This window comes from Chenopodium album, chromosome 6 (genome assembly GCF_948465745.1).
Source record: "Chenopodium album chromosome 6, dcCheAlbu1.1, whole genome shotgun sequence".
NCBI lineage: Eukaryota > Viridiplantae > Streptophyta > Magnoliopsida > Caryophyllales > Amaranthaceae > Chenopodium > Chenopodium album.
In genome coordinates, this window is record NC_137839.1 from 5,018,718 (window position 1) to 5,031,638 (window position 12,921).

The following is a 12,921-nucleotide window of genomic DNA, read 5'->3' on the forward strand; positions in this document are numbered from 1 at the left end:
TGTAGTGACATATGTTCTAAAAAAAAAATAAAAAAAAATTATGCAGTGATTATTTGAAGGTTTCCCATTAATACTCGTAATAAGGATCATCAAATAATTCTACATATTATTTCGTAATTAAATAGCTAAACATTTTATATTATATGAGAAATTGAGAATTTTAAAACGTAGGTTAATTTATTTGTCGTTCACACAAACGCTATGTTCCTAAAAGTAGGCTTATTTTCTACTGAAAATTACACTCTCAAATTCCTAACTCACTGCATGATTGCTAAAATAAACTCCCAAATCTCCTATGCCATTGCTATAAATCAGAATAGTTCTTTCCCTTTACATCTCTAAAACAAGTATACCTCTTTAAAATTTGCTTAGTATTAATCACTATGGACCAATCATTCAAGTATAGTTTCGCGATAACGTTACTTATTACAACCATTTCTGTAAGATTTCCATAATTAGTAACCCAATTGTTCAAATTAATGTTCATCAATCTACTTAATTACTAGATTTGTTTAATCTAATGAGCTCTAGTAACATTCATCCGTGCAGGTTGGTTTTGCACTAGACCAAGCATTCGACGCAGCAACCCAAAAGAATTTCTGGAAAACCATTCTTCCGAATACGCCTATTCCACAATCTTTGCTAGATGCTCTTCCTAAGCAAGGTTAATTTCTACTTTCTTCCATCCATTACTACAAAAGTATAAAACGAATCCCGGGACTCTAACCATCAAACTAATGGTTAGAGACCTCAGAGACTCAGAGTCGTAGGATTGGTTTTATACTCTATCAGTTAGAGTCCCATGACTCTATCGAGACCAATAATACTTCATAATTACGCCGACAAATATACATAATTATAAGTTCATAACCTTACTAAATGCAGCACATGAAGATCGGAACAAGGAATACGATGGCCAAGTTCCCTTGTCACAAAAGGTGGACGAGCTTGGGTACGAGCCACCAAGCCCCGGGTCGCTTCTTAAGCTAGACTCAGCCACCTCAATATTCATCCTAGAGAAGGATTTAACTCCTGGAGTCAACCTAAACATTCATTTCACAAAATTACCACAAACTTTATACCCTCCATTTAAAGTGTCCAAATCAATGCCACCCTTCTCTTCTAAGAACTTAACACAACTCCTCCGCTTCTTCTCTATAAGTCCGACCTCTAAGACAGCTCGAATTATGAGCCAAACTCTAGCACGTTGTGAGCACCCTAACCCTATTAATGGAGAAGTACAATTTTGTGCAACTTCCTTGAAAGAAATGGTTACTTCTGTGACTCAAAGTCTAGGGGACACCCACAATATCAGGGCCGTTTCAATGGATGGGGTTCGAACTGATGCTCTTATGCCCTATAGAATCATGGGTGTTAATCAGATAGCGGAAGGGCGGTCATTGATTGCATGCCACAGGCTAAGTTTCCCATATGGGGTGTACTACTGCCACCAGCCGAGGGGTGCAACCACCTTCTCAGTCTCTCTCGTTGGTTCAAAGGATGGAGCTAGGTTTGATGCATATGCAATGTGTCACCACCAAACAACAGGGTGGAGTCCTGAATATATTGCCTTCAAGGTTCTCGGTGAGCAGCCAGGGAGTACCGTGTGCCATTTTTTCCAGCCTGATAACGTGATCTTTTATCACAGTTGATAATTGCAATGTATAACACAACTGTTAATACTTAATATCAATCCCTATTCCCTAACTATGAAATAAGATTTACCTTAAAGGTATGTAGGGGTAGAAATTAAGGAGGAGCCATTCCTCCGATCCCTGATTCCCGAATGTTCATTGTACTGTAGTTAACTATATAAAAATGCAGCATACCACCATGAAAAGCCATGTTCAGTTGTCAACATACTCTAGCAATATGAGGCTAATTATAAGTTAAAATTCTTTTCCTTTCAACTTAGCAAAAAAAAAAAAAAAAAAACTATACAAGCAAGATCTGATATAAGAGAATTAGTTTCTTTACAATAAACGAGGATTTTTATTCCCTAGTTAGAGGTCCAAATCCATCAACAGTTTCATGAGTATAAAATTTTGTTTCGTGTAGCACATAGCTATGTACAAGAAAAGAGAGAGAACTACAAAACCTCGTCCTCAAGCTGAGAGGACACAAGACCATTTTCAACTGGCAAAGAAGGGGGTGTTCCCGGAGGAATGCATGCTTCTCCTGTTTCTCCTGCACAGATACACAGTGCCTCGGCATCTCTTACAATTGAATCAAGGTCAATTTGGCCACTTAGCCCGTTTATGAACTTCAATAGTGTGTCGAAATCCATTTGCTCCCCAATTATCTTGTTCCTATACCTCTTGAGGATTGCAACACAAATATACAGGTGTAGGTGCTCAGATGGATAATGTGTCCACAAGATCTCCCACAATCGCATTGTTTCCTCATAACGCATTTCCCTGAAAACACAAAAACCCTCTAAGGAAACAATAAAGAATACTGTGCTTTGCATGTATGTTAAATAAAGCAGTCAAAATTTAGACTGAAGGAACTGTTAGAGTAAGCCTAAAAGAAGATAGACGATAATAATTTGGTGAGTTTGGTCTCTGATTCCCAGTCCTACCACTCTACCATCACGTACAATAGTTTGCACTTAGAAGATTCAAAATCTCTAAGGTCCATATTTTATTTTTCAATGATAGTCAAGGGTATGGCCAAGAGCTAAATCTTCACATATCTTTAAAGGGACTAAGAAAATGCCACGAGGATTTTTGTAGCCAGATAAACGCATTTCAGAAATTAAATGTCTTGCCTTTTGAATTGTATAAGAATCCAGCGGAAACAAAAGAAATAATTTAAGCAGTCCTGCTGCTTAAAGTAGTTGTGCAGCGGACTGTCAGATAGTTCCACCAGCTGCAAAAACAACAGAACACATCATTAGATTCTGCAAGGTGACCATCGATTCTAAGTTGAGAAAGAAACAATGTGAAAACACAAATTTAACACAGCACAATGACATTATAAGATTCTTAGAGCCCTGATACCAAAATGAAACAATACGTTTGAGACATTGCAGACATAAAAAATTTAACAGGCAAAGACTACAAGAAGGGAACATTCAAATTCATGCCATAGAGCATCCATGCATATTTCAGCAAAGCGACACACAGATTGATTAATAACAAGAAATTCTTTATGATAGAACTAGCATCAAATGGGCTGCAAAGAACTGATTTTGATACTGAGAAACAAACATCTGACGATTTCAAAAAATTAACCAGCAAAAATATTATAATGACTAGTCTAGAAGCTAGGAAATCAAGACAAATGCAAACTCTACACCATAATGATGCTTAATTCAGCAAAAAAATTCATAGGGTTCGAAAATTCCATTGTAGGAAAAATTGATGAGTTGCTGTATATTTTTATCAGCTAGAGGATGCCTAGATAGTAGATACCCAATATCAATTTAGATAGTCAAGGTAAAACAGCAGGAAACCGTCGAGTGGGATCCTAACGTTGGTTCCATATATAGAGGGATATAATGCCAGCATTTATGCAGCCAACTTGTGATTACAGTTCATTAAAAAAGGGGGGGGGGGGGGGGTGGAATTTATTGCACTTCGGTCAAAAGGCAATCACCAGCCTCTCTACTTCATATTAGGAAGCTATGCCAGATCCATTTGTTGACTAGCTGACAGTACAGAACCACCACGACCCCCACCTCACCCCCTCCCCCAGTGCACATTTTTAGAAGTATTGCATGTGTATGTGTATGCATAATGTGCATACTGGTAGCAGATGTCTTCCGTAGAAAATGTATACACAAAGGAACAAGGAGAGGATGGGGCGTGTAAAAGAAAGCAAAATACCTTAGACAATGCAAAAAGTTGTGCATGCATGCCACTTTGATCACGATTGAAATTTGGTCCCACGCGTTCCATTAGTGCAGCGAAACACCAAAATACTTCAAACTCATCCTCCATGACGAACAATAAAGGGGAAAGATAGTCACTCATACCCTATGACAGAAGAGTTTGTAAGAAAAAAATCCAATTAAGAACCAAGACAGCGTGATAATGAATGTGACTAAGTATTACCTGACAATAACCAAGGTCAAAATTGTAGAACGAATATGTTAGCAGTATATCATGTAAAAGATTCACATTTGGATTATCATCTCCATCATAGAAGGAGAATGATCTGTCTGTCCGCACCTAGCAAAGCAACAAAAGTAGTTTCATTTAAAAATAATGTCACTTGATTGCTGCTTACGAATGAAATGAATGCCCCCCCCCCCAAGTTTTCTATATCTCAAATTCTGAATCTATGATTATAAACAGATCATATACCACGTCTTTCTCAATCAGGCCCTTTCTCTCCCTAAATTTTGTAAACCTTTTTGCCTGTTCTGGAGATATGCTCTGCAAAAAAGAGAGAATCAGATATCAGTGCCAAGCTAGAATAAACAAATTTGTTACACAGATGTTATGTCTAAAAAAATATGAACAGAAATAGTGATCCTTCAATGAAATCAGCAATATATACATAGATCCCCACATCAATCATGTTATAAAAAAAATCCAAGCAGCATTATATAGCTAATCAAGTTTTTTTTTTCCAGCTTGCAAATTCACTAATGAATACATCTCATATCATAAACCACTTCATCCTCTGGTATTCACAACCCCTATATCTAGTATTTATACCCACATAAAAGACTCACTTGGTAACTATGAGTAGAAAAAAATTCCATGAAAATATCAAAAGTTACATTTTTACTACAGAGAAGACCGAATTTAAAATAAACATCCAAAATAGTGCCAAAAAGAGCAAATTGTACATGGAACATTCTGTTTCTCTTCTATGTATAACTCTTTTAGAGAGAGAATTCATAACTTCATGCATAATTATTCAAGATTGTTCGTTATAATAAACAAAAAAGCTCTGTGCTAATTATTGCCAATAATTTTATAAAAATGAAACTCAAACTAAGAAAGGCAGTGGGAGGATTCAAGGAGAATAGACAGCAGAACAATTTGACGCCTCCACACAACAGCGAGGTACTACGTTAAATTTTCACAGTAGGCCCCAAACTATGTACATAAAATTTTCACCTTCTTTAATTTATAGTAGTCTATATGGGATGGCAAAAACGAAATATTTTGCTATAGTACAGAATGTCCTGATACTAAAAGACATTAACAAATGTTTTGCCCTTGCGTGTCAAAAGTTGTATTGTAATTCAAGTTGTATTGTAATTCACAATATGTGTCATCCACTCAGCATTAGCATGCACCCTATAAATTGATAGAAAGAGAATCAATAAATGAAAACCAACCTGCCATTGGAGCTTTATAATTTCATAGTCTTGTTTTCTCACGGATCGAAGATATTCACGTTCAGCATATGTTGAATTGTAATCATAGCATCCCAATAAAAATGGCCACACCTGTTTCCATATATTAGAGTTTGACAGCCTAAAGAAAGTAATCGGCAGAAATCGGACAGAGTTAAATAACAAACCTCTTTTCGCAATTCATGAACAACACCGCCATAAAAAATTCTCTTTCTCAATTCTATTGAATCAACAACTCTTCCCTCAGAATCCAAGAAAGTTAGCCACTGCATAACAAAACTAAAAATGTAAAGTAGAGTACAAATTACAATAACAACTTCCAACAAAAACGGAGTTTTAAGAAGTCAAAATGAACATTGCCCCTAGATATCGAAATATATCAATTAAAGTGCCAGAAATATATACAAGCCATTGATGTAAGGATTGTCCTTGCTCAGAAACTGACTTTGGAAGCACTACTACAGGATACTGAATGACGTGAATTTAAGCTAGTGTTCACCTCTTTTGCAATAAGATAGGATTTGGTTTAACCATCACGTATGGTCTAAAAATCAGAAAAATAACAAAAGCTCCCCCCCCCCCCCCTTTGATTTCCCCCTCAAATAACGGAACCTAGTTCAATGTATTTTAGCAAACTACACAAGTATACAGCTATATGGGCATTAAACAAGCGAAACTGGATGCCAAGTAACAAAATCTTGGGCTCCTAACCTGTCAAAGATAGACTTATATACAATCCTTAAAAATCTAGAAAGAAAGTGATGAAAGTAGCAAATACATGATATAACATTTGTAGCAAATACATCACTTTAATGAAGATGAATCAGATGGTTCATAGAAATACTGCCAAAGTAAACTCAAGTAAATACCTCTTCCTTTGTCATGGGGGGCTGTCGTGGTTTTCCCCAGACAAGAGCCGTTTTTTCAAGCTGTCCCAAAAAAAAAAAAAAAAAACAGTGAGCAAAGTATATACAAAATTAAACTAGTAGAGGAACATAAGAAAATTGAAAAGATTAGGATACGAAAATTATTGGGTCATTTCTTATCAAGAATTAAGCCATCATGAGCTTTTAAGCATCTTTAAAGTTCTTATAAAACTATTTACTCTAAGAGTTCTTGAACAGAAGATTGACACTAATAGGATCTCAAACAACACAGCAGAGACACTCCACAAGTTTGTAGACAAAGATATATTTCAATGTATGAATCAAGAATAAAAGCATCCACAATCAAGTCAAATATTTGTCACCTATTCTTTAATGTGGTGCAAAAATATATAATCAATTCTCCATCCACTTATATGACACCAGCTTCTCAACAAGTATCCAGCACAATAAATTAATCATTTGTGAATACTTCAAAAGTCATTCTAATTATATCACCTGTTACAATACTGCATGGGGTACCTAATATGTATCTATTGAACACTAAAGTGTCATGCAAACACTGCCTGTTATTATTTGAATCATAATTGTGAGTCATATTCACAACGACAAAGAATAATACTGCATTTCAAAGAAAGATTTAAAAGAGCCGGAGTTGACAGAGCAGCTTGCACAGAATAGCCAGAATTTGAGCTTAACAGAAATCTAAACTTGGAAGATCATCACTAGATTTCTACAGGTAGAAACTTAAGAGCCAAGCTACAAACAGCTTGCTCAATATTATCTTTTAACTGAGCAAAGTCTGACCAAATTATGGGAAGCTACTGAAACACTATTCTGATTCCATAGGGACACTGATGCATTAAAGGATGAGTGCTACTTATTGCATAATTAGCCAAAAACAGAATTTAACAGTAAAGTGCCATGATCTGCCAGTTGCTCGACTAATATTATAATTTGTAAAGAACAAGCTCTTACCAAATAATAAATAGTTGATAATATAACTTATCTAACTTTAAGCATCATTAATCTAACTTTTATGGAGAAAAAAAGACATATCATATGCAACAACCTTATAGAAACGATGGAGTATAGAAAACTTCATGAGAAAAGGCTGCAAAAATTACAAGGTTACAGAACAATACAATAGTGTTTTACTCCTTGATCCAGATATTATCAGTTTTATCATTGTAAACATGATGTAATTTGCACTAATAGAGTCACAACTAATTCTAAATGGAATCAAGATAGTATTATATACAAAGTACTATTTTGCATAAATGACAACACTAAAATCAGGATCTAGAAATCATGGAGTTTACAAACTGCTGCAGGAGTAATAATTTTACAGCCGTGCCTCCAGAAAATGCGAAAAATACTAACAGAGATGGGAAAAAAAAATACCTCCATAGGGTCTGCGGGTACAGGAGCTTCACAGGGAACTTCTTCCAGATCATTTGATGACTGGGAATGAAGATCAGGTAGGGACTGGCTATGGCTATGCTTTTTCAAATCGTTAGAAAAGAGCTGATCACCACTACTTTCACCGAACAGCTGTGAGGTTGTTTCCCGAGCAAATTTGGTGACCAGAGAGAATTTTTCCAAGACCTGAATTGAGAGATCCTTAGTGGGATCATTGGACTTATTCCTTTGCCTTCTAAGTGATTGCAAACTACTATTGCTATCAAAGGCACTCACATCAGTCCTTCCTTGGTTTCCCTGAGTTGGGGATACAGCAGCAGAAGCATTTGTAGATGGTGCAGCAACTGAAACAACTCCTGGAAGCTCCAATGAAGATAGAGTTTTCTACAAAAGATGATGAATTCATTAACCAGATGACGGAAAAGTTTAAATAGCAACTACTAATGAGTAAAAGTAAAACAACAGATCATGCAGCAAAGTGAGAACAATATCTACCAAACGGTCCATCAAGTACATAATTAGGCTCAATCAGATAATTTCTATAAAATTTGCTAAGGATCAAGTAGCAAAATCTTGGAAAACCAAACAGTAAAAGACATTTTATCACCATAGTATAAGTACAGCTAGTACCCTAATTTTACAGCATGATCAGCAGAAGAAAATCAAGATCCACTTTTATTTACTCACAAACTCAAAGATGATGTAAATGTATTTAATGGTAGGGTTTAAATCATTATTTTGTGCATCCGAGAACATGGTGTGCATCATGCTCCCAGCAGTATAGTCTTTAATTGTATGATCTTTTAATATGCAATGTATGACCATATATTCATATATGATGAAGATGAGATGTGTACTTTTCATTAGAAAGTTTTGTTATTTTAATATAAGCTAATACTTCTTTTGCATGCGTGCATAGAAATAATTTGCAGAGTACGACATTCTATGAAGGCTATGACGCTTCTTACAATCAATTTTCATATTAATAAATCAAGTATAAAAAAGTGTATGAAGCATTCTCTTATAATCATCGATATTATCATATGCTTTATTCAACTACAATAGTCCAAGCATCTTGTCAGCATTAACCCTATACATGCAGTCACAAACAGCATTTGACGAAATAATTATATTACTATATACCCAATTCTTCTTATTTCCATTAAGCTACTTGTTTCCAAATTATGTCTAAAGGGAATAGATTTGAAAAGTGCTGTACAGGTTTGGAACAACAGAAGCTCACAGAAGCGAACTAAATTTATTTAGAGCAAGGTAATATGTAGATACCTGTAGGGGATCTTGAAAATCATTCACAATGAACACATTTGCATCATCAGCTGATCTGGAAACAAATACTTAAAAATGTTAAATAGAGTCCACTGCCAATAATGCACAGAGCCACAGACCCTTATCAATTGTCATTATTTTGGTTCTCCTCAAAAGTGATGCCACTCTAAACAACCAGAGCCCCTCGCAGAGGTCATACCTCCCAACTTTCCCGCCACTTGTTGGAGAGGAAAGGGAACTTTATCACCATTGAAGAAATACAATAGAAAAGAAACAAACTCTATTTGCAAAGTGCCAAAAGCAACACTATGCTAAACTGCTTTATTCAACTTATCTCAAGTATATTAAGTCCCCCATCACTAAATATGTATGAAAACCCCATACATCAACATATTTTATACAAAGTCTTAACATATAGCCAACATCTTGCATCATGCTATTACTATATGCCTTCAATTGAGGCTCTTGTGAAGGGGGGTAGGGGGCAATCAAAGAGATGACTAATGTAAAGGCATTATGTAGCATACTATGATTAAAGGAAGCAGATGTCAAAGAGACTCTTTTCTCCACCAAAATGAAAAGGAGAAGGTGTCATATCTATAATGATCCATAATTAATTTATTTTTAAAGGAAAACATCGTTGCCTTGAAAAATAAAATACTTATCTCGACTAGATTCAAAATCTGTAAATCTGAGCATGTTAGTAACTAGATTCCTTTTCCATTCATTTTTAGGTAAGCCTTGTTTATTCTAAATTATTTCTGTAAAGATCCAAGGCTCCAGAGAAGATTGACTGACCAACTACTATTAAATAAGAATGAAGAAAAAAGGACAGGTTATTAGGTTAAGAGACAATTGATCAATCCATTGTCATTCTAATTAAAAGAAAAACTCAAAGATATCCATTGTCAAAGCATATTCTTTCCAACTTCATCTAATCTAAAACACAAAATGTGGCAGGGAAGAAAGCAAGCTCTAATGGAAGCTTAGAAGTGATGGAGCTTAAGATGGACGAAGTTCAGTCTCATACTCTGATAATTACAACATCAACGTCTCTAAAGAGGCAGCAGGAGCTTTTTGTCTCCTTATAGTTGCCGAATTTAATAAATATGCAACACTTTTCCGACTCTACTTTTCACTAAGAATGTTAACAATATGACTTCCAATATCATGGCCACTGTTATCAAACTATTTTGCATTTAGATTTCAGACAGCACTGTACAGGTGACAAATAGCAATTGTGTCTCAAACAAGTGGGACCTGTTAGACTTGAACAAAAGAAGGAACACCAACCTTACAAGAGAAACGTGTTGCTTGATGGTGGTCAAAAACTCCTTAACTCCTCCGTTATAGAAATAAAGAGGAGGGAAAGCTAGTCCTGTAAAAAAAAAACACACACACACACATTTTGTTTCAGTATGGAAGAACAGCAGAGGCAACAAAATATCTGATGTACTCTCGTTCACATGAAAGAAGAAAAGTCAATAAATTATAGTAGTAGAAAATTAATGAAGAAAGCTCGATAAATCTAGTTGACATGTCATTTAGCGATTTTGCCTTACACAAAACACTATCTCTAGTAAAAGATTTAATTTTCATAAATCCAATTCTTACCAGAAGACAGCACAACGATAATGTATTGCCAGCCAAGTGGTGGGGTGTGCCTCCTGATGGACCTCACATCAGTAAACGGAAGTGGCCTTATTGTATAGAGATTCCTATCTGCATAAGAATTAATAGTTAATTAAGTCCATCCAACAACAAAAACTAGAGAACTAACATCTTCAGCAATACATCATACATCATAAAAGTTGGTGATCAACTCTTTATCTATAATTACTACTTTCTCCATTTTTTAAATACTTGCAACAAACTTTTTTCTTTCTTTCTTTCTTTTTTTTTTTTTTTTTTTTACGGTATTCAAGAAAAGTGAGGCTCACATGATTTAACACACTTATGGGGTTTAAGACATTGTTTGGAGTACAATTAAGCTGGCCGTAAGCTTAAATAAGAGTAACAATACAACTTTCACCAAATATATATATATATATATATATATATATACTGTTGCAAGCATTGTGATATTTCCACTATAGGGAAGTCTTGCAACCTATAAAATTAAAAAACACATTCTTTACATTACTTAACATAAACACAAGGCATGCTTCTCTCCACAATTTAAGTTTTTGTAATTTTTTTTTCTAAAGATTATCCAAAATTCTTAAACTTTAGGTTTTGCACAGAAATGAGTTTAAGTTGATTAATTCCCAACTTTTTCGAGGGCTGCAAGAACATAAGCTTATACAGATCCATACTTGTCCATACACTGAACATAGCTTATGCATTCAAGCTCTTATTGATGCTACCATATGTCAGCACTTGGTATGCAATGCACTAATTAAATCTGTTCAATTTAAATTTTATCACAGAGGTGTCACACCACATATTAGGTGATACTTCGTACCACAACGTGCAAAATAGCGAAATAACATACTCCATAGCTAGCAAGTACTCCGTATCTAACAACTTCATAATACAGTCATGAACTACGATCCAACTAGCTACCATATAAGGAGTTAGTCACAAAAGGCATGCCAATACAAATGCAGATTACATCAATATCATACACGAGGAAAAACAATTCGCGCTCACCTCTCTCGGATAGCCTTGCATTAGTGTTTTGCCCTTTGTAAGGAATCCAGGTCTACAACAAATTCACACAATCAATCAAAATATCATACAATACCACTGTAATTCCAAAAATTCGATAAATACAACAACAACATTACCATAAACAATGAATCTCCTTGTTTAACCAGCTTCAATCTACCACTAATTCTCTCAGACATATACTGAGTAGGATGAATCGAAACATTATCCTTCAAATAAACAATTTCGGCACCTTCCGGTTCGCTTCTCCTTCCACTATCACTCCTCATTATGCTTTGCGAACCCTAATTACAAACATTCAAGCACAAAACACACGAAAAACATGAAAAATCAAAATCAATTGAACTACAATCATCACTAATTAAAGTTCTACCAAATAATCAACACAAATTACAATACATCATCATAATCAATCAATTCAGATAATCAATTGCAGTTTAACCTAGAAATTTACAGCATCAATAATGCGAAAAATTATGATCAAATCATAAAAAATAAATCAAAAAACGAAAGAATTCAGAAATCAAATTGTTACTTGTTGTTGAGATGCGGCGTAATCAGCATCATCGGATAAATCATGCAATTCGGTTTCAATCATTGTCGACAAATTTCTGAAAAAATCGAAAGAGAAAAAGAGAGTTTTTTTTTTCTTTTTGTTGCGAATTTATTTTCTGTTATTATCTTTGATTTGATCTTTTGCGGATTTTCTCTCTCCTCTATTTGTTGTTTGAAGTGTAATTTTTATTATTTTTTTAAAAAAATTTCTTCGTTGGGAAGAAATAGGAAACCCTAATGAACAAGGGATCAGATTAAGCCGTGTTTGGACTTTGGATTGCTAGTTTTGTGTTCTACTCGTTCAATTAATCTCTCATATTACGAGTTTTGGATTATCTGTATTCGATCCCCCGCAATAAATGATAACTGAAATCTAATCATTTAGAATTGATCATTAAATCCGGATTAGCCTAAAGGGTAAATCGGGTAGATCACAAAAAAAAAAAAAAAAAAAAAATTAATTTGATAATTTTCTTAACTCAAACTCTATCCGATTGGGTAATTTTTAAATCGTGCCTTTAATGGATGTTTGTTCATCTATTAAGTACTTGTACATGTGTATGTATGTGTTAAGTATAATTAGAATCGATTCTAGGAACTTCTGAAATCGGGAGGAGAGCTTTTAACCATTTAAGCTACTATCCCTCACTCGTGCAGATCAATTAGCTTATTATAGCACATTGAATGTTGGAGATGTTTTGTTGTTGCTTGTGTGATTGTGATTGTTACTTCCATAATCCAATTGGTAATGTCAACCGTCACAATATCTGCCTCGATAACAAATAA

The 12,921-nt window shown here is 34.9% G+C and overlaps 2 protein-coding genes across 3 annotated transcripts; one reads left to right on the forward strand and one right to left on the reverse strand.

Moving 5' to 3' along the window:
• The first annotated feature begins 383 nt into the window (after positions 1-383).
• Positions 384-1,652, forward strand: LOC145636554 (BURP domain-containing protein 5-like). The gene is made up of 3 exons (XM_081688133.1): positions 384-440; positions 550-664; positions 886-1,652. Exons 1-3 carry the CDS (start codon positions 384-386, stop codon positions 1,650-1,652), a joined length of 939 nt encoding a protein of 312 aa, XP_081544259.1.
• A 284-nt stretch (positions 1,653-1,936) lies between these two features.
• Positions 1,937-12,408, reverse strand: LOC145635674 (uncharacterized). Of its 2 annotated transcripts, XM_081687002.1 has the most exons (16): positions 12,116-12,408; positions 11,700-11,864; positions 11,563-11,614; positions 10,525-10,632; positions 10,204-10,288; positions 8,911-8,965; positions 7,900-8,007; positions 7,606-7,809; positions 6,187-6,246; positions 5,485-5,583; positions 5,300-5,410; positions 4,311-4,382; positions 4,059-4,175; positions 3,831-3,980; positions 2,771-2,871; positions 1,937-2,417 (listed from the first exon to the last, which is right to left on the reverse strand). In XM_081687002.1, the coding sequence occupies exons 1-16, from the start codon at positions 12,176-12,178 to the stop codon at positions 2,090-2,092; spliced, it is 1,878 nt and encodes a 625-aa protein (XP_081543128.1). In that variant the 5' UTR covers positions 12,179-12,408; the 3' UTR covers positions 1,937-2,089. The 2 variants fall into 2 exon arrangements, with proteins under 2 accessions (XP_081543128.1, XP_081543127.1); XM_081687001.1 differs by having other exon boundaries at positions 7,606-8,007.
• Between the last annotated feature and the right edge of the window lie 513 nt (positions 12,409-12,921).

Bases quoted from the DNA above. Each gene is read 5' to 3' on its own strand.
- LOC145636554 (XM_081688133.1), top strand. From the start codon at position 384: ATGGACCAATCATTCAAGTATAGTTTCGCGATAACGTTACTTATTACA. The intron at 441-549 runs GTAAGATTTCCA...TCATCCGTGCAG, and splicing joins TACTTATTACAACCATTTCT to GTTGGTTTTGCACTAGACCA. The intron at 665-885 runs GTTAATTTCTAC...TACTAAATGCAG, and splicing joins AGATGCTCTTCCTAAGCAAG to CACATGAAGATCGGAACAAG.
- LOC145635674 (XM_081687001.1), bottom strand. From the start codon at position 12,178: ATGATTGAAACCGAATTGCATGATTTATCCGATGATGCTGATTACGCC. The intron at 11,615-11,699 runs GTAATGTTGTTG...AATTTGTTGTAG, and splicing joins AAGGAGATTCATTGTTTATG to ACCTGGATTCCTTACAAAGG. The intron at 5,411-5,484 runs GTTTGTTATTTA...ATATGGAAACAG, and splicing joins TTCATGAATTGCGAAAAGAG to GTGTGGCCATTTTTATTGGG.